A 24,307-nucleotide genomic window follows, 5' to 3' on the forward strand; every position below is an offset into this window, starting at 1 on the left:
AATGGGGAAGGGGGATGTGCTGTAAAACGGGAAGTAACTGCCACGTCTGGCCCCCGGCCCAGCGTATAAGGACCCTGGAGGGCAGCACTGTCCCAACGACAAGCAAAAAGCTGAACAAACTGAAACCAGCAGCTCTTCTTGGACCCAGCAGAGAAGTGAGGTCACAGAGCAAATCGCTGGGCCCCAAAACTGGAGAGGCAGGCAGGCAGATCCAGAGAGCCACAATTCACAGGAGGCTCCAGGGGAGACGAGTACCGAGGTAGGAAAACAAACTACGATCGACAAATTGTCTGAGAGCTAAAAATCCCAGGGGGAATCCCTACACTTTTATGAGGTTTCCCTCCAGGAGCCCCACCAGGTTCTCACAGTGAAGATGGAGAACAATCCCCCCATCTTCCAGCAGAGGAAGGAAAAAGTGGCCATTATGAACTACACCAGCACGCTCTGCTCTTCTCAATAAGGCCTGCCCTCCAGAGAGACTCTCTCACCAGAGAGAACATCCACCTCACGCCCCCCAGCCTTCCCATCTCATCAAAGCGGAGGGGACTGGAAAGCACGTGTGAAAGTCGCAGCTGAGACGCAGGGCCCCTAACAGACTGAGACGTAACCAGAGGCCTGCAGATCACATCTCCTCCGTCCACACATCAGCACCACATCAGCAGGGCTCCCGTAAAACAACAGGGGACACGACCCAGGCCTGCAGGTCCCAGACCTCAGTTAAGCAGAAGCCTCCCGAGAAACCCAAACAGGGGAGACAAAGAGAGCACAGCCAAGGAGAGTTACCTCCAGCCCCAGGGTTAACGGAAAAGCAAGCAGAGCCCGGCTCCTGGCCAGAAAAATATCTAACCTCACACCCAAGCCCTCATTATCTCAGTTCCTTTCACCCAGTATACCATGTCCAACCTTCAACAAAAAATTTCAAGTCATGCTAAAAGACAAAAAACACAGTTTGAAGAGAAAGAACAAGCACCAGAACCAGGTTCAGATATGTCAGAGATGTTAGAATTAGCAGGTTGAGAATTTAAAACAACTGTGATTAGCATCCCAAGCACTGTGAAGAAACAAGTAGAAAACATGCAAGAACACATGGGTAAGGTAAGCAGAGAGATGGAAACGCTAAAAACGAATCAAAAGGAAGTGCGAGAAATTAGAGCACTGCCAAAGAAACAAAGAACGCCCTTGATAACTCATCAGCAGACTGGGTACAGCCGAGGAAAGATCAGTGAGCTCGAAGAGGCGTCAACAGAAACTTCAAAACTGGTATGCAAAGACAAAAAAGAAAAAGAGACAGAAGAGGATACCCAAAGAACTGTAGGACAATCACAAAAGGTGCAATGCACACATGATGGGAAAACCAGAAGAAGAAAGAGAGAAAGGAATTGAAGGAATATTTGAAGTAATAATGACTGAGAACCTTCCACACTGAAGACAAACACAAAACCACAAATCCAGGAAGGTCAGAACACCAAGTAGGAAAAAACAAAACACAACACTTAGGCAGATCATATTTAAGCTGCAAAAGGTCAAAGACAAAGAGAAAATCTTCCAAGAAGCCAAAGGGGAAAAACGTCACCTCACCTAAAAAGCAACGGTAAGAATTACATCAGACTTCTCTCCAGAAACCACGCAAGAGGAGTATGGAGTGAAATGCTTACAGTTCTGAAATAAAAACCCACAAACCTAGAATTCTGTGCCCAAAAAATTATCCTTCAAAAGTGGAGAAATAAAGGCTTTCTTGGACGAACAAAAATTGAGGAAATTTCTCACTAGTAGACCAGGATTATAAGAAATGTTAAAAAGTTCTTCAGGAAGAAGAAAAATAATGTAAGTCAGAAACCTGGAGCCACGTAAATAAAGGAAGAGGGTTAGAAGAAATAAATGAAGATATTAAAAAACTTTCTATTTCTTCTGTTTCATATTTGTTCAAAATAGTAATAGCAATGATGTATTAGGTGATTATAGCTTAAGGATAAGTGACATAATGACGGCAATGTTATTAGGAGGGACTGGAAAGAGACCCAGGCGCCTGCACTAACCAACAAGCAGGAAGTACTACTGGGAAGGAGACTCGCACTACTTGTAAATGGACATGTAAACTTCAGGGCAACGACTTCAAACAGCGAAAAAAGGAGAAAAGCTGGAATCATACAACATACTCAGTTAAAACCATAAAAGGCAGAAAAAGAGTGGAAGACAAAAAAAAGAAAGAAAAAAAGATGATACAGGCAACAGATAGAAAACAGTAACAAACATGGTAGGTTTTAACCCAATAATATCACTAATCACTTTAAACATCAATAGTCTAAATGTAACAAGTAAAATGCAGAGAATGGATTAAAAAACAAGACCCACTGTATGTTGGCTGTAAGAAACTCACTTTATAGAAAAGAAACACAGTAAAGCTACAACAACACAGCCTATGCATAACCTAAAACATGTACTGACTTGCCCACGACACCTACATACGATAATCAGGTGAAGCTCAAGGAGACAAGTTAGCTTGGAGAAAATCATTTAGGTACAGAATACAGGCTTGTATAATACTCCACATACAACTTCCACTCTGTATAAACTAAATGAAACTGTTATCAGTGGTGAAAAGCAAATGGTATTCATTTGAAATGACTGAGAACAAATGCATCAAAAAATAATATAGGGCTTCCCTGGTGGCACAGTGGTTGAGAATCCGCCTGCCGATGCAGGGGACGCGGGTTCGTGCCCCGGTCCAGGAAGATCCCACGTGCCGCGGAGCGGCTGGGCCGTGAGCCACGGCCACTGAACCTGCGCGTCCGGAGCCTGTGCTCTGCGATGGGAGAGGCCACAACAGTGAGAGGCCCGTGTACCGCAAAAAAAAAAAAAAAGTAATATAAACTCCCTGTTTTTAAAAAAGCTCTCAAATAACATCCCCTGGCTTACCAGTCCCACCATCTAGAGATAACCACTTCTTGTGTATCATCGTTGTATCTGTGTAAGAAGGCTTACGTGTGTGTGTATACACATCTACATGTACAGAAATACACACAGACACACACACATAGACACACACACAGAATCATACAATTCTTATCCTGCAATTTCCTTTTAACACACGTTTTTAACAAAAATATGTTTTCCTGTATTTTTAACAAAAATGTACTTTTAAATACTGTCCGCTTCGGCACATAAAGCTCTGGTCCACAACAAGCACCTGCCGTAACTTCTCCAAAGCGTCCACTCCCTGGTGTGTGTGGCCAGTGAGAGTCCGCACCTTGTAAGCGAGTGTCCCGTCCCTGACACTGTCTGCAACGGCCCACACACGGTGATAAGAGGAGCTGGACTTCTGATCATGTTTGTATCAATTTTAACTTCTCTACAGAAAATGCACCCAGAGCTGTGCAGTCAGCTGCTGTTAGCTGCTGCCAGTTCACCTCCGCGACAAACAGCCCACAAACACCCTGCCAGACAGGTGCAGACCTCTCTGTGGGGTCCATCCAGAAACGACGACGCTGCATAGAGCATGAGATCTCAGATTTTTAAACAGGTGTTGCCAAGTCATCCTGCCAACCCCGCAAGCTGTGAGAGTGTGCACGCCTGCCCTCCAGGCATGGAGGCCTGGGCCCTGGCACCTCAGGCTCCCTGCCTCTCGCTCTGGCTCTGTGGGCCGCTCAGGCTCCCTGCCTCTCTTCCTATGCCTCTGTGGGCCGCTCAGGCTCCCTGCCTCTCCCTCTGGCTCTGTGGGCCGCTCAGGCTCCCTGCCTCTCCCTCTGGCTCTGTGGGCCGCTCAGGCTCCCTGCCTCTCTTCCTATGCCTCTGTGGGCCGCTCAGGCTCCTGCCTCTCTTCCTATGCCTCTGTGGGCCGCTCAGGCTCCCTGCCTCTCCCTCTGGCTCTGTGGGCCGCTCAGGCTCCCTGCCTCTCCCTCTGGCTCTGTGGGCCGCTCAGGCTCCTGCCTCTCTTCCTATGCCTCTGTGGGCCGCTCAGGCTCCCTGCCTCTCCCTCTGGCTCTGTGGGCCGCTCAGGCTCCTGCCTCTCCCTTTGGCTCTGTGGGTCGCTCAGGCTCCCGCCTCTCCCTCTGGCTCTGTGGGCCGCTCAGGCTCCCTGCCTCTCCCTCTGGCTCTGTGGGCCGCTCAGGCTCCCTGCCCCTCCCTCTGGCTCTGTGGGCCGCTCAGGCTCCCTGCCTCTCCCTCTGGCTCTGTGGCCGCACCTTCTTTTCCTCTCTGGCAGTGTGGTTTTGCTCCTCCACCACTTCTGAAATACTTAGCCATTTACTTACTGGTGTATCGCTCTCAGATGACATCTACTGATCCCGGAACAACACGCCGCCACACGCCCCTTCACCCTCCTCAATTCTTCTGTGACACAGAGACGGAGATGCAGCTACACTGATGACCTTGTAGTTTACCAGGTGTCAGGAGGGGAGCAGAGCTACAGGCCTCTGCTTTGCCACCCTTTCCTGGGTATCCCCCAAGACTGCACTCAGCACAGGCGCAGCCCCATCGGTGGCTAGAAAGACGAGGAGAGGCGCTCAGAAATGCTGAAGACGGGCCTGGCACGGGGAACGGACACAGTCCAGAAGGCAGAGATTCGTTACTTTGGCAAGAGAGGACTCCTTATGGCAAGTATGTCCATATTCCCTAAATTTAATCTACAAAATGACAGCTTACCCACTGTCATTTGTGTGATGCTGCGGATGACAAGTGCTCACGAGGACCCTGGGCTCAGCCTTTTATATATATCTCACCTAACAGCAGAAACAGCCCTACAAGGTCACACTTCTACCCCCATGTCACCAGTACGGAAACAGGTTTACACAAAGACAAGTCATCTCCCCGAGGTTACGACAGGACTGAGCACGAGGGCTGAGGCTTCTTTTTAACTGGATGACAGCAGTCCGGGAGTAAATGACACCAAGAAGAGGCCTGCAGGCCTGCTTTCTTTGGGCCCAGGCACCGAGGTCCCTCCCACAGTGCGTTACCAGTGGAAGGACTAAAGGAAGCGCTACACCTGGATGTTCGTCCTCAGTCACGTTTCCCAATGGTCGGGAGTCAGAGCCCTGAGTTCCCTGCTAAAGCTGCACCCCGCGAACAAAAAAGTGCTGCCAGTTCAGAGAAGAAACCAGAAGGGCAAACGAGCGGCGGTGAGAAGGCGGGGAGCAGGGCTGAGGGCCCGTGTACTGAAGAAGGAACTTCAGGGAGCAGGAAATAAGTACCGTCAGGAACCGCAGAGGTCGGGGTGTTGAGGGCTAAAGCAAGGGACCAAACTGTGCGCGTGGCAGGTGGCTGGTAACTCGGAGAGACCATCTGATCGACTGTCAGGGCCACAAGTCAGACGACAGAGACCAGAGAGAGGAGGCATCCGGTCTAGACTGCTGGGGGAGGTTTGGCAAGAAAAAACGAGGACTTCAATCTCTGCAAGGGTCATGGGAGGGGCGACTGTCTGTTTCATGACAAGGAATATCTCAGCACCTCTGCAGGCAAAGGGAAGAAGTTAATCAAAAGGAAGAGATTGATGATACATAATAAAGTTAGAATGACTGCTGAAGCAACACCTCTAACGGTGTGAGATAACATTACCTTAGACTTGCACAGTGCTTCACAATTTGCCAAGCACTTTCACATCAGAAGCCTCCCATGTTCCTTACATAATCCTGGGAGACAGGTGAGGCTAGAATTATTACTCAGTTTTACTGGAGGAAACTGAGACTGGGAGAGGCTGGTGACAGCCCAAGGCGGTCTCGGAGAAAAAGCCCTGGGCTGGAAGTTAAAACCTTCACTCTATCTCTTTCTGTGCTTTGACGGCAAGTTTTTTTTCTTCTGGTTTTTGGGGGCCTCAACTTCCTCACCAGGAAAATGAACTATTGGGTTTGCCCAAAAGTTCGTTCAGGTTTTTCCATAAGATGTTACGGAAAAACCCACAAGAACATTTTAGCCAACCCAATACAGTATGTCCCAGGCTCCGCTGATGACCAGACAAATGCACGCAAAGAAGCTGGCACTGTGCCTGGAGAAGAGCAGGCACTCCGTCCATCACAGCGACACTGTCAGGAAGCCTGACTTAATGCTGTGAATTAATCACCTACTATGTGCCTGATGACACTCAGTGTGGAAAGGGACGTTAGTGCAGAGGGGATGAAGACGAGGCTGTGTCAGTTCTGTTGGTGGGGGAGGGCATGAGGTCAGGAAGTAGCACGCGGCGGCGGGGGGGGGGGGGGGGGGGAGGGTCAGGGAGAAGCACGGGGGGAGGGTCAGGGAGAAGCGGGGCGCATGGGAGGGAAGGAGGGAAGGGCATGGGGGAAGGAGAACCAGGGGAGGGAGCGGCTGCACAGAGCACCACAGGCTCAACCACAAAGACCACCCGCCTCACTCAGAGGCCTCACACCACAAGGAAGAGACCCCCCAGGCCGGTGCCTCACCAGGCTCTCCATGACCCTCCCAAACAAGAGGCTATTGAGAGGCCTCCTGAAGAACAGCCGGAAGGGAGAGGCCCAGAGAGGCTGTGAGGGATTCAGGAAGCTCCAAGGTATTTCCAGTAGCTACACCCCTGCCGAGGCGCCCTGACTGCCTTTGTGCACTCAGCTTACATCCGCAACCCACAGGACGTTCAGCGTCACAGGTCACTGAGGCCCTCCGGGACGCCGGGCTCAGGAGGCAGCACCCCCTCCCCGCCGTGCCCCCGGGGCCACCATGCCGCTCCCCCCGCCCTTGCCATGCCACCTGCTCACAGCATGATCCCCGTGAGAAGAGAAACCACTGCGAAAAAAATGTCCTCCGTCATCTAGAGACCCCCCCAAACAAGAGAAAAGCACAACAGGTGACACACAAAACCTCACAGCACGTCAGAGCCACAGCCCAACCTAAACACAGTAAAACTTAAGTGTATTCAGAGGATTTGGTTTCATCACCCAAACTCTTCCCTAGTTCTGCAAGAAGTTTACCGCTATTCGTTGTGAAGGTGTTCCCCTGACTTGAATGCAGGAATAAGAGATCTCTAGATCCTCAGGAGAAACGGGAAGCAGCTTACCGTTCCTCCACCGCGGCTGGGGAGCGAAGCTCAGGAGATTCTCTGCTCTTTTTTCTGGTTAAAAATATGCTACGTGTGGGTCTACAAATTTTCAGTTTTCAGAGAACATATTACAATCAACATGGTAAATGGTATAAATTAGGTCTTTCTTATTAAAAACAATAGAATTTAGCAGTATCTCAAAATCCTCATCAGGAACACTATCATTAAAATAAGTACAGAAATACTAGTCAGTAAGAGACTTTCCACTGAAGAATTCATTTGTTGTGATTTAAGTTTTTTTAAAAAATCAATGGGGGCTTCCCTGGTGGCGCAGTGGTTGAGAATCTGCCTGCTAATGCAGGGGACACGGGTTCAAGCCCTGGTCTGGGAAGATCCCACGTGCTGCGGAGCAACTAGGCCCGTGAGCCACAACTACTGAGCCTGTGAGTCTGGAGCCTGTGCTCCACGAGAGGCCGCGACAGTGAGAGGCCCGCGCACCGCGATGAAGAGTGGCCCCCGCTTGCCACAACTAGAGAAAGCCCTCGCACAGAAACAAAGACCCAACACAGCCAAAAATAAATAAATTAATTAAAAAAAAATTTTTAAATAAAATTAAATTAAAAAATCAATGTATCAGTGTCTCTCTGAAGCACACTCTATGAGTCAGACTTATATGTCAACTTCTGATGCACCTGGGATGAAGGTAAAGAAAGAACTTGGACTTTACTTCCAAAAACCTTGGCACTGAACGTAGTGAAAATACAAAACAGTTCAGTACCGTCAGTGAATCCAGGTTGAAACTGCGGGTACCACAGGCTTCAGTCCCACCCTATTCTATTCAGTAAGTTAAGGCAGGTGTGGGAATCTGTACAGCAGACAAGTGCTTACAGAGGGTCCCTGCAGGACACACACGACAGATAACAGACACTTAGAGGCGCAGACATACATGTGTGACGGCACCGTCAGAGCTATTTTCAACCTCAGCAAAGGAAAATGAACCACACAGAATGTTTCTGGCATCAGGAATGATGTTTTCGGCAGGATCACAGTGTGACAGCTGGATGACACCGTGAAACTTGTAATCTTGAAGCCACCGGGAGAATGACTGTTTTCTCCAGCTAAATAAAGGTAAGGTAGCAATTAAAGAACCGAAAGGTAGTAGGAACCTGTTTCCCTTTCAGGTAACCACACACTGAAAATATCTTTTTCGTCTCTGTTTCATAAAGAACTGGCCATCGTCCGTTTGGTCCTATCTTGACTTCTGACTCTAGAGGCAAGAAAACAGCTCCAGCCAAATTGCCTGGTAAGGAGGGGGCTCTTTTCCTTAATGGTGGAGATCAGATACACGGTTCACTGGAAACTGCTCTTTTTTTCCCCAAGTTTATTTATTTTACTTAGTTTTGGCTGTGTTGAGTCTTCGTTGCTGCGCACGGGCTTTCTCTAGTTGCAGAGAGTGAGGGCTACTCAGAAGCGGTGGCCTCTCTTGTTGTGGAGCACAGGCCCTAAGCGCGCATAGTTGTGGCACGCGGGCTCAGTACTTGTGGCTCGCGGGCTCTAGAGCGCAGGCTCAGTAGTTGTGGCGCACGGGCTTAGATGCTCCACAGCATGTGGGATCTTCCCGGACCAGGGCTCGAACCTGTGTCCCCTGCATCGGCAGGCGGACTCTCAACCACTGCGCCACCAGGGAAGCCCTGGAAACTGCTCTTAACACAGATCACAGTACAATTTTATCCTCACCCTAGAGAGGTAGGAAAGGGAACCTTAGGGGAAAGGATGACCACAGTCACGCTGACATGGCACCAGGTGACAGGAACTCATCATAGAGGCTGGAGCCAAATCCCAGGAGAGCAGCGAGACCTCTATTATGACAGCCTCTCACTCAGCTTCTTCAGTTCCATCAATACGTAAAATCAAACAGCCACACGTGAAACACAGAGAGCATAACCAACACAACTGGGGGGGGGAGGGGCACGAGATCCACGTTACAGGAAGACAGGAACCAGGGAAATGACCCCACGTGAAGGCAACCAGATCAGCCCACGAGCTTGGAAATCCTGTAGGACCAACGACCTGGTCTCTATAGCGAGTGGCAACGTGAACAAGGTCGGCTGGGGCATGACGTGTGGGGACCAGCTCTGGAGCAAGAGACTCAGACAGAAAGCCCAGCAAGCCAACTGGGAAGAAACAGACTGGAGAGCATCAAGGAAACAGGGGTGTAGTCGGGGTACGAGATGACGCCCATGAACTGCTGCAAACTTTACTGGGTTCTGGTGGTTCTGGAGTCATATAAGAAAACAGCCACGTACTGAGAGACGGAAAGAATACACAAGAGTGACATGACACAAGGGCTAGGATTCAGCTTAAAATACTTTAGTAACAAGAAGGAAGGGAGAAATAAGAGACCAGTGAAGCTAACATGGCAAAACCCTGATAATTACTTCATCTGGGAGATGAGTAGGTGGGGGTTACTTACATTATTCTCCCTATTTCTGTTTATTTTGGAAGTTTTCATTATAAAGGTTTCCTTAAAAATTGAAAGCAACGAGCTCAGTATACATATACTAACAAATAAACTGCACAATTTCACGTATCAAGCAGTTGTATTATCTTGAAACACCACACCATCCTTCTATGGAAGTCCAATGTTTCATGAATAGTTTAAAACACAAAACATTCCTATATCATTATGTGAACGCTCCCGACATTTCAGAATATACCTTGGCAAGGAATAAACTCTACTGAATCCCACATCCCAATGACATCATTCTATAAAACAGCACCAAAGTACGTGAAATGTGATTCACTGAAACTCATCCTTGGCAGAAAATAAATAAAGTCCTCGAGCATTAAAGACAAAAATCAAACACTGGAAGGATGCAGTGAACACTGTAAGAACGACTGTTCCTGAGGGCAGGGGTGGGAGGAGGCTGTGCACAGCATTCGAAACACCTCAATGGACGCTTCATGTTGTTTTCAGTTTTGTCCCAACCACGTGAATGTATTAACTCTTCAAAAATAAAAATTCTAAATAAAATCATTGCACATACGCTTTTCGTAAAGAATTACTTTCACTCTTCCATGAAGAATTTAAAACTTGAAAAAGAAAAAAAATTAAGGTATTTTTGCTCTTGAAGATTCCCCATTAGCTGCTTCTGCCACTGTTTCCCAGGACTCACCTCTCACAGTTTGAAAACACAATTTCCTATCTTTCTAACAGGTTCTTTCTTCTCTTATGCGAACATTAAGAAATGTGAAATAAATCTTAAGTGTTTAACATGTCGGCCAAAAAAAGTCCCTGGGTAACTTGAAAAAAAGCTCAAGTCAAGGAAAGCCCCTTCTGCTTTTCATTTCACGTCAAACCACACATTTTAGGCTTTACTTGCAAGTAGAGGCATTTAACGAGGATTTAGAAATCTTCACTTTGTTCTACCCTTCCAACCTCAAACCCAAACTATTACATTTTCCCTTTCTTTTCTCCTCCACTACCTGCGCCTCTCAGCGCAGCATAGCTCCTAGTTTGCCATGGTTTAATAGACACAGAGGAATACAGAAGCCAGAGGAGTCCCTCTATCAACGTAAGTTTCCCAAATCCTCATTTCATTTATATCCTCCCAGATGTGCCAATAACATGCTGACGTGTTCCAATATAAATGAGAAAACATAAGAAAACCACTGTGCCACGCCAAGTACTACCGTATTCCTCTGCTGGTTCAACAAATACGTGCCGAGCACCCACCCTGGGCCCGAAGCGGGACACGACGAGGGTTCTAGCAAAGTCCCAGCCCCTCCAGCTCAGAGCCTAGAGGCCTGGACAGCACCCACAGGAAGAGGCGGAGGGGCTGGATTCCAGCCATGCGGGAGATACTCACAAGGTGTAAAAAGGAACGACAGAAGCCACAGAGGACGGGCTATGGGGAAAGGACCACTACAGGCCTGGGGGAGGGGCTTCCCAACCCAGAGAAGTGACCTGAGGACGGATGCTGGCCACTCCGGCACAGGGCCTGAGCTTGAGGGGACGCAGGTTTGTGACGTGGGCACCAAGTGAAGGGACAGTTGCCCAGTTAGCAGGCAAAACGCTCAATACATATTTCTTTCTTCCTTCTCACATATGAGTATTTCTCAAAAAACGTACCTCTCTGCACGAATCACACCACTGTAGTAGGGGGGATCCCAGGGCATTAATTCCTGCAAAGGAAAAACTCACCGTTATGAAAGCTGTTGACTATTTCACAACTTTAATCAATAATTTAGCCAACTTACAAAATGTATACCTGTTATGATGCCAGAAAAAGGTTTATAAAAAGCCTAAAAATTCATGACTTGGCAGGAAATACGTGCCTTTTTATTTTGACTTCCCTGCAATCAGTGAGTTGAGAGGTATAAAGAAAGCATAATTGCAGAATTTGGGGAAAAGCTGCACAAATGTCATTCTAAAATGTAAACTAATGGGAAGTCAAAGTTGATAGACTAAATGAGCCACGCTGAAATTTTCCCCAAAATGTAACCCGTGGATTAATCCATAAAACACACTGCAGGTAAGATTAGGGAACTAAAGGTGAGACTAGAGTTCTTTCTAAATCTAAGCAAGAAGCTTAGGGTGGATCCCAGAAATGAAAGCAACAATTTAAAACGTAACTAAGGCAGAATTAACTCTAATCTTGGCAAAGAAAATATGTCATAAAGAAACACTAGAACAACCATTTTTGACCCCTGGTACACAGTCCACAGCGCGGGGACTCGCAGGGCTTCCCTGCCCCCCCACCCCCGCCGGCCTCCTGCTGCTCCTCCACCGCAAGGCAGACCCCTCCCTCCGGCCTCTGCCCAGAGGGCTCTTCCTTGGCTGTCGCCAGCCCCTCACTTCTTCAGGGCTGCTCCAGTGTCATCTTCCTGGGGGGGAGGGTCTTCACTGCCCAGCCCCTGTAAGACAACAGCCTCCACCCACTTTTTCTGCACTGTTTCCCCCACAGTCCCTATCACCACAGGACTAGCACGATGCTGATTTTTTTCATGTGTTTACTATCTCTTTTCTTCCCCTATGACGTAAGCTTCATGAGGGCAGGGATTTTGTTTGCAATTTTCCCGTTGTATCTTGGCCCCTGAATTCTGCTTGGTACACAGTAGTCCCTCAAGAGTTATCTGTTGAATGAATCAACAGCATCTCCCAGACAGTATTGCTAAATGCACTTCAACTGCAAAACAAAATACCTGGCACTGAGAAGAGCTCCGTGAACGAGGCTTCCATCCTTATTACCAAGGTCCTTTAAAGGTTCAGTTTAGACATTATCTCCTCTGCGGACAAGGTATTCTTTCTCATGCGCCATGCTCATACTTTTATCAGGGAAGGGAACCAAGGTAAGACATGGAGGTTTCCTTTCTTTCTGCCCATGAGCTCCTGAAGGGCAGGGACAGCATCCCTGGGACTCTGGCCCGAGTGACCAGTTCCTGGCACTCATGGCCTGCAACAGATGACTGTTTACTAACTGCTACGTGCCAGACAGAGCGCAGGCTCTAATGCAACGGAGACAAGACACCATCCCTGTACCAAGAGCTGACAACAGTCCAGGCAGCAGGAAGACAAGCAGCCCGCCAATCAGAGAACAGTGTGTCACGTGTGTGACGCTGTACCACACGAAGGGTGTTAAATCACAGGGGAGGGCAGGAGATGTCTGCAGGAGACAGAGCCTGAGCTGGGCTGTGAAGAACGGGAGCACGTAATCCAGGGGTACGGCATTCGCTGGCACATAAGCGTCAGTTACGACGTAAGAATAAAAGAAAGCACAGCATGGCAAATCAACTATACTTCAATAAAAAATAAATAAAGTAAAAGAAGGGAAAGCAAAGCAAAAAGTACGTGAAAAGAGCACACGAGCATCACGCGGCTGTCCGTAGTGAGTGGAGAACACCGACCGGGCTCCCAGGCAGAAGAGGAGGACGTCCAGGAAAGATGACGAAGGGCTGGGTGGGAAAGCCAAGAAATGGGAAGGTAAATCTAATAATTACCTGAAAATGTTGAACAAAAGAGTGCAAGGCCCAATCAGTGTTTTAGAAAAATCCCTCTGGCAGCCCTGCATTCATTCATTCCCATTCCCAGTAAGTGCACAGGACCTTCTCCATATCCAACGTGGGCCAGGCACCCAGCAAAGCAGTTGGAATGCAGGACAACCTCGAGGGGAGCAGAACAAAAGGCTAGAAAACCAGTCACTGTCGTCTTGGGGAGAAGGAATAATGACCTCAGCCAGGGCTGTGGCAATGGGCACAGACAGGGGACAGAGTTCCCAGGAAGGCAGAAGCTGCAGGCCTCGGGACCTGACACTACGGGCGGGGGCGGGTGTCAACACCCGCAGGGATCACTGACACACAGCTCGTGGCGCTCGAGAGCCTGCCTTTCTACCAAGCGCCCAGGTGCTGCCTTCCAGGGAGCAGTCTGAGAACCCCTGGTCTAGACTTAGTCCAGGGTCTGGCTAGGGGAGCAGGGTGAACGGTGGCACCTTCACCAAAACGGGGGCTTCAGGAGAGAAGAAAGGGCATTTCCCAAACATCCTCAGAACAGCCAGCATCAGTAGCTACATAACATGTCCGGGGCTTCCCTGGTGGTACAGTGGTTAGGAATCCGCCTGCCAATGCAGGGAACATGGGTTCGAGCCCTGGTCCGGGAAGGTCCCACATGCCGCGGAGCAACTAAGCCCGTGCGCCACAGCTGAGCCTGTGCTCTAGAGCCCGCAAGCCACAACGACTGAGCCCCCGAGCCACAACTACTGAAGCTCACGCGCCTAGAGCCCGTGCTCCGCAACAACAGAAGCCACCGCAATCAGAAGCCCGCGCACTGCGACGAAGAGTAGCCCCACTTGCCGCAACTGGAGAAAACCCGTATGCAGCAACGAAGACCCAATGCAGCCAAAAACAAACAAACGAACAAAAACATGTCCAGGGAGAACAACTTCGAGCCATATTAATGAATCAGCTTTTGGCAACACACTTCACCTTTTCCGTTCCTGTGCTCGCCAAGCTAAATCCTGACCCATGATCTAGTTGCCTAAGTGGACCTACCTACGAAGCCAAAGTGGGTGGATGGCTAATCCTAGTTACTCTGCTAGATGCAGCTCTGACTACCACTTAACAATCTCACATGCTGCTCCAGAAATCAGTGACTACGACAGAATTACTCCATTTCATGGTTGGATCTGGGAAGCTGGTGAAGACCCTGCTCAGCAGCCACCAGCAACCAAGAATGACCACCACCAGCAGCTACAGGACAGGGGTCCAGACAGCCCAGCAATCCCGCGGCACCCCGAGCCCTAACACCCGGGATCTCATCCCTCTTCAGGGCGCCCTCTGGCCCTAAGGACACTTAGTCTGACTGGAAGAATCATGTAATCATTTGATCTTAAGATTCAGTGTTTTCAAGACGGGTTACACTTTGTCAGTCAACACTGATCTACTTAACTGAGCTCCACAGGTTAGCAAACAAACGTGTCAACTGCAAGGTGAGCACTGATGCTGAAGCTGCCGCCGGCCAGGTCATCCCCCCCCGAGGCCCCAAAGGTGCTTCGCACAGAGACGCCGACTCTCCACAGAACAGAAGCAACGTCTGTGCGAGCAGGTATCAGCGCAGGGCGTGCTGACAGACAGTGCGTGTGTGTGCGTGAGAGAGAGAGACAGAGAGACAGAGAGACAGAGAGAGAGAGACAGAGAGAGAGAGGGAGGGAGAGAGGGAGAGAGAGAGGGAGCAACCAACCCACAAAAACACTGGATTTCCTGGAATGCCAGACTCGGACATTTGGATCAAATATTTCAATACTTTATTCCCCAAATCCAAGGATCAGAAACAAGACTATATACACCTTCAGCAAATCACAAGAAAGTTCTAGAGTCAAAAGATAAAGACCTCAGCTGACAGACTGTTTATATTATAATAAAAATATCCCAAGATGGTCACTTACAGAATTTTGAGGATTTAGTTTCATTTTCATCCCTCGTATCATCTCAAAATCTTTCATAGTTCTGTAAAAGAGGTTTATCATTAATTGTTAGGACAAAATTTTCATAATTACGTTATAAAAGAACTAGTCTGCTTATGTTACTTTCCAATATTCATGATAAAATTAGAAGTAATGTGTAGTTCAAATGCAACCACTATTAACCAAATTCTACATGTGCTAGAAGAAACAATAATACTGACATCAGTAAATTGCTACAATTTCTACCTTAAAAAGCGCCTTGGCAGAGGTATGTCTTGAAAGTACGAAAAGCCTGGAAAAACTAGCAGTGTTGACAGAAACATGCGAAGTGCAAAGTGTTAATCAGTAAACTTTAAACCACTGCTTTTTTTGTGTGTTTTTTTTTTTTTTGCGGTACGTGGGCCTCTCACTGCTATGGCCTCTCCTATTGCGGAGCACAGGCTCCGGACGCGTAGGCTCAGCGGCCATGGCCCACGGGTCCAGCCGCTCCGCGGCATGTGGGATTTTCCCGGACCAGGGCATGAACCCGTGTCCCCTGCATTGGCAGGCGGACTCTCAACCACTGCGCCACCAGGGAAGCCCTAAACCACTGCTTTTTGCTACACCTTAGAAAAGAGGCTAACAAATTACTTCCTATAAAAGAATATTAACATAGATTATATTTAAGATTGCTAGTCGTAATTTTTCCCCTACCGAAAACCTCCAGCTGGGCAATGATCAAATACGTACTTAGTATTTGCAGAATGTAAAACTTCTGTTAGAATGAACTCCTACATGCCACTATAAAAGTCTGAAGGTACGTCTGCTCAAAATATAATCTATAGCTACGTACAAGTGAAAAAGAAGAATGTTTAACCAGCAAGGCAAAGTAGAATCAAGTCTCAAATAACTGCACAATCAACACTACTTCATTATATCAAAGCCACAATAGCTCACTGCATTGAAAGATAATTTTAGAATTTACAAATATAATCCAAATTGGAGAGGACTGTGTTCTAAGGCATGAGTTTATAACAGAAAATGGAAATTGGAGCTAAAATTAACACGCTGGTGCAGTCAGGCAGCAAACGAGGTTTTAGGCAGTGCCACAGGAGAGATCACGGTCTCTCACAAACGTGCCATGCCTCGTCCTAGAGCCAGGATGTCTGAAGGCTCCTGGGGGGCTGGCCCCCAGAAAGAGCACTACCAGAGTGGCCCTGAGGACGAGGGCCAGCCCAGGGTGCTGGGCAGGGAGAAGGCAGGCAGTTGTGACAGAGGGACCACTGAGAGCGCTCTTAAAGCACACAGCAGGGCAAACAGATCCGTCTACCATCCCCACCAGCCACCCACACTGAGGCCGAAAGAAGAGAAATACTACATTTCCAGCTGATGATAAAACTGATAGTACGAGCTAAAATATATAGTTTCAAAAGGTCTGGGAAATTTTAAGAAGTCCCTATCAATGATGAGTTCCGCAAGTCGGCTGACTGGTTCATCAGAGGGGACGGCCCAAGTTTCCGAGACTGTCACCTTCGGGGGACGACTTTGCACTTTCAAAGCAGGGCTCACTGTTCATCTAATCTCTTGAATAGTCCACAGATCTGACGCAATATTCCAACACTTATATTCTTAACAGCTCACTTACTAATTGTTTTTTTATAAATCAAGTCTTAAAAAAAAAAACCTAAATAAATAACATGTACTCTAAAGAGAATACAAAAACGAACCTTTCAGAGAGTTTGTCAGATAGCTTCTCAAGGAACTGCATGACAGTCTCTAAAATGAAAATCCAAAAGAAAATATCTTTAACTACATAAAATAAAATGTACATGCCTGTTAAAATTATAATGCGGTGATCGTAAGTCCATACACTACGACGCCTTTAAAGTGAGGCTCCTCGAAGGGAAGCTGGGTTGCTAACATATGCTAGGCATTTCTGAATGATGATAATCTTTATTAAATAAACGACTTAAACTGACATAGTAATAATCAAAGCCTTAAATGATACCCCAAAATAAAAAGCTAAGGGGAAACGAAAGAAAAGAATCCAAAGGTTCAATCTATTTCTATCTATTCATATGTTTAAGGGAAAAAAATGTCTGTCAGACATGCCTAATTTTTTTCTGAGTTTTCAAGAGATAGCCTCTGATTTGTTCATAAAAATCACTACAACTTAGAAACATCAGATTTAAAAATCAGTGCTTTTCTGGGTAAATTTTTTTAATTTATTTTTTGCGGTAGGCGGGCCTCTCACTGTTGTGGCCTCTCCCACCACGGAGCACAGGCTCCAGATGCGCAGGCTCAGCGGCCATGGCTCACGGGCCCAGCCGCTCTGCGGCACGTGGGATCTTCCTGGACTGGGGCACGAACCCGTGTCCCCTGCACCAGCAGGCGGACTCTCAACCACTGCGCCACCAGGGAAGCCCAATATTTTTATTTTTATATACACAGCAGAATAATCTATTTAGGATCAGTATCCAAAGAAAATATTGCAAAATTAGAACATTAAAAATTTAGGCTCTATTGGAATTTTTTTTTTTTTTTTTACTATTTAAAATACTTCAGCCGTAAGTCACTATTTTGTACAAACCCACAAAGGCAATGTAGTGGAGTTACTGTTGTTTCCCATGATAGGAAATTTTTCATGTGACTTTTTGAATTTAGCACTTTTTGCCACTGTTTAACATGTACAGAGCTTTCACATGTATTTGAGAGTGGGCTGCACACTCTGTTTTTCTATTTTCCAGATGGTCTTTTATATGTTTCAGTTTCTTGTTCAGTTTATCTCTTTTCTGAGTAAAATAAGAGGCTGGGGAAAGGACGGACCTAAACCAGGAACCCAGGGGTCTCCCCACCATCAGTGCTGAACCAGCCCATATCTCGTAACCTGAAAAACGCTGCCTCGTTTTAGACGGTGTTAAGAAAAACAACTGTTATTTAGTTTAAACTAAAGTCTTTATTTCCGGATATCAAACCAGCTAGCATAGAGAACTGTTTTCAAATATATCTCTGTGTGTGTTTTTTATTTCAAAATAACCATTGTTTACTAACTTTCACCTATTTTGCTTTCCTAGCTCTCTTACACATGAAATATCTACCTCAATTACTCTACCTGGATACCGTCATAGTATTCAATAAAAAGGAATGAGTTTGCCGGCCTCGGGCAAGCGCACGCCTCGCTGGAAGGTGACCCGGCACACCTGTCACGTGGGGTCCACCCTAACCTGTACCCCTCCCACCTCCTGCCCCCGCTGTCGACAGCTCACTGTTCCGCACTGTCCACCTCCAGCTTCACTTCCCTCATGAAACTTTCAACAACCATCCAAGCACCTGCAAACTTCCTGCGCTCCTAAAATCCCAGGGCATTGTTCCATATTCTGTGCATTTGGAACTAAAAAGACACTGACCTGTATTAAGGTTTATCTTTCTATGTATACGTCCAAGCTCCCCAACCAAATGACAGGTCACACGCGACACAACTGTGTGCACAGAGTCCAGCTCCAAGACATTCCTGTGCTAACCACCTTGGGAGCCGTGGATCTGCTGGCCATCACCCTGGGTGCTCGCTACTGCGGGGCCGGTGACCTCCAGTGACCTCCAGTCACTCGAGCTGGGGCTCAGTCCCCCCCTTCCCCGGGCCCCGGCTGCCCCCAGCGTCCAGGCAAGCCGACCAGTCTCGTCCCGGCGTGTGTGTGCCCCGCCGTCCATCAGTGTTTCCACCTGCACTGACCAACTGGCACCTCACACCTAACTCAGACCCACTGCGCTCCTGCCCCGACCCCGTCAGCAGGAACTGTCTTCCCGGTGGCTCATGTCCAAGGCCTGGCTCTCCCTTCGGGTGCCACACGCCCCAAACGTGACGTCTCACCACCTGCACAGCCGCCGTCGGCCTGGAGCAGCCGCGTCCCTCACTGTGGCTACTGCAAAGCACCTCCGGGTGCCCCTCCCTGTGGCGGTTCTCAGCCCCCTCGGCGGGGCCATGACCACTGAAGTCCTGGCTCAAACCCACCTCCCCCGACGACGAGCCTCGTTCAGCTGTGACCTACCCCCGCCCCGCCCCGCCCCGCAGGCTCCCCCTGTTCCTCCTCCCGGCCTCACACCTGCGCCCCCATCCGGACCCTCCGCTCACAGCCTCGTTCACCAGCCCTCGAGGACTGTGCGAGGCCGCACACCTCCTGACACGCGCAGTCCTCCCTTCCCTGTACCACTTTCTCCACAACCTGCAGGCGCCAGGAACACACCGGACTCTTCCCTTGCTTTTCTGTTTTCCTCTGTCACCTGCACACAAGCAGGGATTCCCATCTGTTCTACTCGGATTTATCTCCAGCGCCTAGAGTAACATCTGGCACACAGCAGGCACTCAGTGCGTATCTGTCGAACCAATGAACTGAAAGAGCCGATGCAGGTGACACAGAAAAAGGGGCAGGTGGTCTCAGGCGGCCTACGGAGGAGCATGAATCGAGAGCCTGCCGCTTCTTAGCAATCGACCCGACCTGCAGTTCCTCATCCGTGAAGTGGATACAACCGTCTATCTCACACGGCTACAGAGGAATGAAAGGAAACAATGGCCCAGGGTAGGCATTATATAACTACATATAGTATAAAATAGTAAGACGTCATTATAACAACGTGGTGACAACAGTGACTACGGAAAAGCACCCGAGGGGACAGAATACCTGTTTGGGAGCTAAAGTATATAACACAGATTTTAAGTGTTCTATGAGTTCAGGGACGAAGGAGTCCAAGGGACGTGGAAACGTTTTAACAGGTTTCATGGAGAGGGCGGTGGGAGCCCAGCACTGACACCCTGGATAGGATTTTGACGGACAGACACGCAGGCAGCAAGCAGGCCTCGAGTGCGGGAGACGTGCCCACAGCTGACTGGCGGGAGTGAGGCCAGGCCGAGGGGACGGCGTGCACGAGAAAGAAACAAGGCAGGCTGGGTTCAAGAAAACCTCCGAGGAGCTACGGACACCGCAGGGAACACGGGAGGGACAGAGACAGCACAGAGCACCTCCCAGCGTCCCCCGACCCCGCGATCGGCATGTCTGTTCCGACGCACGGCCAGAGACCCCAGGTGTCCACGGCCATCTGCTCCCCCCACTCAGCCCGTCACCGAGTCATGCAAACCCAACCCCTACAACACACCTGGGTCTGAACAGCCCCACCATCGAGGCCACCCTACCCTGGACTCAGTGTCTAAAATGTAACTGTAATTTACTCCACACCTTTGAAAGATGTGCTGTATACATTTGTATCGTTTTCATTGCAAACCATTCTCCCTTAAAGATCATAAATCACAGAGAACTGAACGGAGCAAACCCAGGAGATGCCCCCCCCACGCCCGCCCCAGCACCAACTTTGCGAAGCAGCCCTCTTCTCTCTGAAAGGACAGGTTTTTACATGACCCAGCCTACAATGAACCTTGACTTCTGCAGAAATATTCTCTCTGACACTAATTCTAACCAATCCGGTTAGGCTCAGCACAGAAACCAGCTGAGTTAAAATGAAAACAATTCAAATCATCATCAGTGAAATTTTAAGTATGATTTGCTCTAAACGTGTACATAAAAATACATAGGTTGGGCAGAATACATTCCAAACTATCAGCTCTATTTAAAAATTCTTCCTAATAAAGAAGCAGAAATCTCAGTAACTGGTCTCTGACTCTATGAAAAATAGAACAGCAATTTATAGCTATTTAAAATCGTAAGTTCAGCCTCATAAAAACCCTACTTTGTCCTTAAAGCTGGAGAAACAGGCTTACCTGGATTTTTAGCCATCGTTCCTTGGAGAGCTCTGTGGGAATATGTAGAATACCCCACTAACTTTGCCAGAAGATCTCTGTTGCTGAGCAATTCTTCTAAACATTTCAATTGACCAGCATTGGGATAAAGAAAAATTTTATAAGCGGCTTCTCGCACCTATGTTTAGAAAGTGAAAGGTAAAAGACATCCATACACAGTACAAAGTCCTACACCATAATAATACAGGGTACCTCCCCCACTTTGTTCTGCAGGCGAGCAACGCTTTAGAATAATGGTCTCCACAAAGGGAATAAAGCTTCTGACTTCATCACTGGTATGGGAGACAAATCATACTCGACTGGGTTCTCTGCTACGGGGCAGGGTGGCACAAATTTCAGCCAACACACATGCCGTGAAGCACCTTTAACCAGGTGACGTGAAAACTCCTGCAATTAAAGTCTGAGTCCCTAGAATGGCCATCACTGCTGCTGTTCATCATACTTTGAAAATGAGGAGTCCTTTATGAAACAGGAATAATCAAACCATTTTCATCATTCAAAAGCATTCACAGAATTAATAACCCCCAGTTCAATTTTTATGCTTAGTGACACTAACGTGTTTTTAAAGGTATGACTATCTTATCACTGAATTTGGAGGTCACAACAGACGTGGCCCCGGTACGGGGACCAAACTGCATGAAGGACGGAGCACACGTACCAAGTCATCCGGCACGTCTGTACGCAGACCATCCACCAGCACATGGTCCCCGGCCAGCTCGAAGTGTTGCCGAATGTGTTCCGGCAGGAGATGCTTCTCAATCTTGCTGGGAAAGTGGGTTCCCATGAGGAACGCGCTGCTCAGATCCAAGATTTTAACGTTCAGGTCCACCGCTCTTTTACGCTGTACGTAGGGGCAGTAATAAAAGTTATTTAAGTAATATTTCACAACTTAATAGGTGATCTATCAGCAAATCAACATATATAGCTGAATTATAATTTAATAAGATACTAAATAAGTGATAAAATGAATACTGAATATAATTTGTATCATAAATGTTTAATTTTATTTATTTATTTATTTATGGCTGTGCTGGGTCTTCGTTTCTGCGCGAGGGCTTTCTCCAGTTGCAGCAAGTGGGGGCCACTCCTCATTGCAGGGCGCGGGCCTCTCACTATCGCGGCCTCTCTTGTTGCAGAGCGCAGGCTCAGCAACTGTGGCTCACGGGCCCAGCTGCTCCGCGGCATGTGGGATCTTCCCGGGCCGGGGCATGAACCCGTGTCCCCTGCATCGGCAGGCAGACTCTCAACCACTGCGCCACCAGGGGAGCCCCATAAATGTTTAGTACACAGTAATGTACTACAAATGTTAACTCTACTTTCGATAGATATTTAATATCCTGACCAAAAAGTTATCTTACGGATTTTTAGTGCTTCTAGGCTTTAAGACGTATGTAACTTCTAGAGTTCTATTCAAAGTCTGGGTTACACAACGCATCTGTGAAATTAACAACATTGGGAAGTCCAGGTCCTCCCCTGGCCCTGAAAACCTCTTAGTTAAGTGAGCCAGGGAGTAGGTGAATCTGTTTGATATGATACTTAAAAGTATTTTGAGACTAAACACATGAAGTATTTGAAGGGCAGATTAGAAAATATTCTCAGTCTTAAAAGATCAGATACCAGGGCAGGGGAAGGAAGGTATGATCAACGCGGCTCTGCGCTGAAGTGCAGCGAAGGGGCACTTCCGAAGCTCTGCTGGGCAGCCACTTGCGGGGCTACAGCAGGACAGCAGCAGAGAGGTGAGGAGGGCTGGAGTCGGGGCTGCTGGGGCAGGACCACGTCCCGCAGCCCCACGGCTGGCACCGTCAGGCCTCAGGCCGTCAGTGACAGTGACAGAATGGGGTGGGTTTTCTCGTCAGTCACACCCCTAGGACACCAGCTCCTGAGAAAGCCTGTACCATCAAAGGGCTGCCACAAATGCTCGGGACGAGGCCCTCAGAACTGAGGCCCACACCACGGGCCAGGCCCTCCTGGGGACACGGGGTGAATTTTCAGGCACTTGTTACAGGAAAACTAGACAGGCATCCAGACCTGGGCTCAGGACGGGCTTCAGGTGAAATCACAGGCAAGCTTCCCGGCAAGGGGGTCGATAGCTATTAACAGGTTCTAATCTACGCTAGGACCCTAACAAATGATTAGGCAGCACTAGTAGTTTTAAAAGATAACTATGTATGACGCAGATGTACCCTTGCTAAGCTGCCGGAAAAAACTTAGTGTATTTTAATAACAAAAAATTTCAATACAGACAATTCAAACTTCATAGGAAACATAAGTTTTCAGCTACTCCTGCATCTTTATCATCCAGACTCTTCTCTTTGCCCGTTTTCTTTCTGATATGGCCATCTGTCACCCCCTAGTGGTGACCAGTGGAATAACAAAAAGGAAAGACATCTGGAAATCATACTATAGTTCCAAAAACTTTCCTCAAAGCTTTTACTATTTAAAAAAAAAGTGATAAAATTAGTTATTCCAAGGAGTTCATCACCTGTTACAATCCCTGGAAAAATAAAAACGGTTTATTTCCCAACTTCACCAACAGTCTGCTAAGCATATCATTTCATCATTTGGACATAATTAAACATGCGGTACTCGGAGCTCTAAGAATGCTATGAAATTGTTGCATTTATTAAATGACTGCTGAAGAACACACTTCCTTTAATTTCTAATTGTATTCATGAGACCCTAAAATGTAAGTAAGGAATGACCTGGAAAGAATACAGGAAGAACGTAGGCCTTTACGGTTTGTAGGTTGTTAGTGGCTTCACTTCAAGCTCTCTTAAAGTGTGCTGTCTCCCTTGCCCCCTGTCCTAGTGGAGCACCTCTGACAACAGACACTGAAGTGACAACACGGAGTTCAGCAGGTTTACGTTACTGCGTCTTCAATGTGGGTGGGCTTGCAGGGAGTTACCTGCTAGGAGGGGCAGCTGTCCTATTAAGAACACACGTTAGATAAAAGCAGCAAAGTCAGTGCTGGTGAAGCTGACCTTGACCTGACATGCTACTTTTTAATAAAGTTTCAAAAACATCTTTCATGAAGATTCTACAAAATAATAAAACTATTCTCCCAGATTCTCTAATAGCAAACTTCCTCCTGAAAGTATCGAATCTGATTAGTGTTGGTGAGCATCATTATGATTCTCACACATTATTTTATTGAGCCTAAAACTCCTGTGCGTGAAAAAAGAGAACCCACACTCCCTGTCCTTGAGATGCCTGTGATTCAGATAAGCAACGCAGTAGTAACAACCTAAAGGTAAATGCCATGTGCGCGGAGTAAGTAAAATGTGGGTTCGGATGAATACAAAATTCCACCTGGGGGGTTGAGAACAGCTCTGCAGACACCATGGCCTGAAGATGAAGCTTAATGGGGATTTCAGACAGGCAAACCCAGAGGGGACAGAGGACCAGAGCAGGGAGGGCAGTGCCATGAGTAACACGGGGGTAGGGGCAGGGAGAGCTGGGGAGTCTACGTATTAATCACCATTTATACTCCTTCAATAGGCAATGGGAAGGCACTGGAAGGTTCTGGGTGGGAGAGTAACAACTGAATCAGCGCTTTAAGGAAAGTACTCCAATGGTCAGAGACAG

At 47.8% G+C, this 24,307-nt stretch overlaps 1 protein-coding gene across 1 annotated transcript in view; it reads right to left on the bottom strand.

The window, feature by feature from the left end:
• Nucleotides 1–24,307, bottom strand: part of MIPEP (mitochondrial intermediate peptidase) — a 132,650-nt gene that overhangs the window by 94,839 nt on the left and 13,504 nt on the right. Inside the window, exons 6-10 of the mRNA XM_079903079.1 lie at nucleotides 21,381–21,563; nucleotides 20,684–20,840; nucleotides 16,644–16,692; nucleotides 14,920–14,980; nucleotides 11,112–11,164 (exon numbers count right to left, since the gene is read on the bottom strand). Coding sequence (XP_079759205.1) covers nucleotides 11,112–11,164; nucleotides 14,920–14,980; nucleotides 16,644–16,692; nucleotides 20,684–20,840; nucleotides 21,381–21,563 — 503 coding nt within the window. The remainder of the gene's footprint in view (nucleotides 1–11,111; nucleotides 11,165–14,919; nucleotides 14,981–16,643; nucleotides 16,693–20,683; nucleotides 20,841–21,380; nucleotides 21,564–24,307) is intronic.

Source organism: Stenella coeruleoalba (assembly GCF_951394435.1).
Source record: "Stenella coeruleoalba genome assembly, chromosome: 18".
Taxonomy (NCBI): domain Eukaryota; kingdom Metazoa; phylum Chordata; class Mammalia; order Artiodactyla; family Delphinidae; genus Stenella; species Stenella coeruleoalba.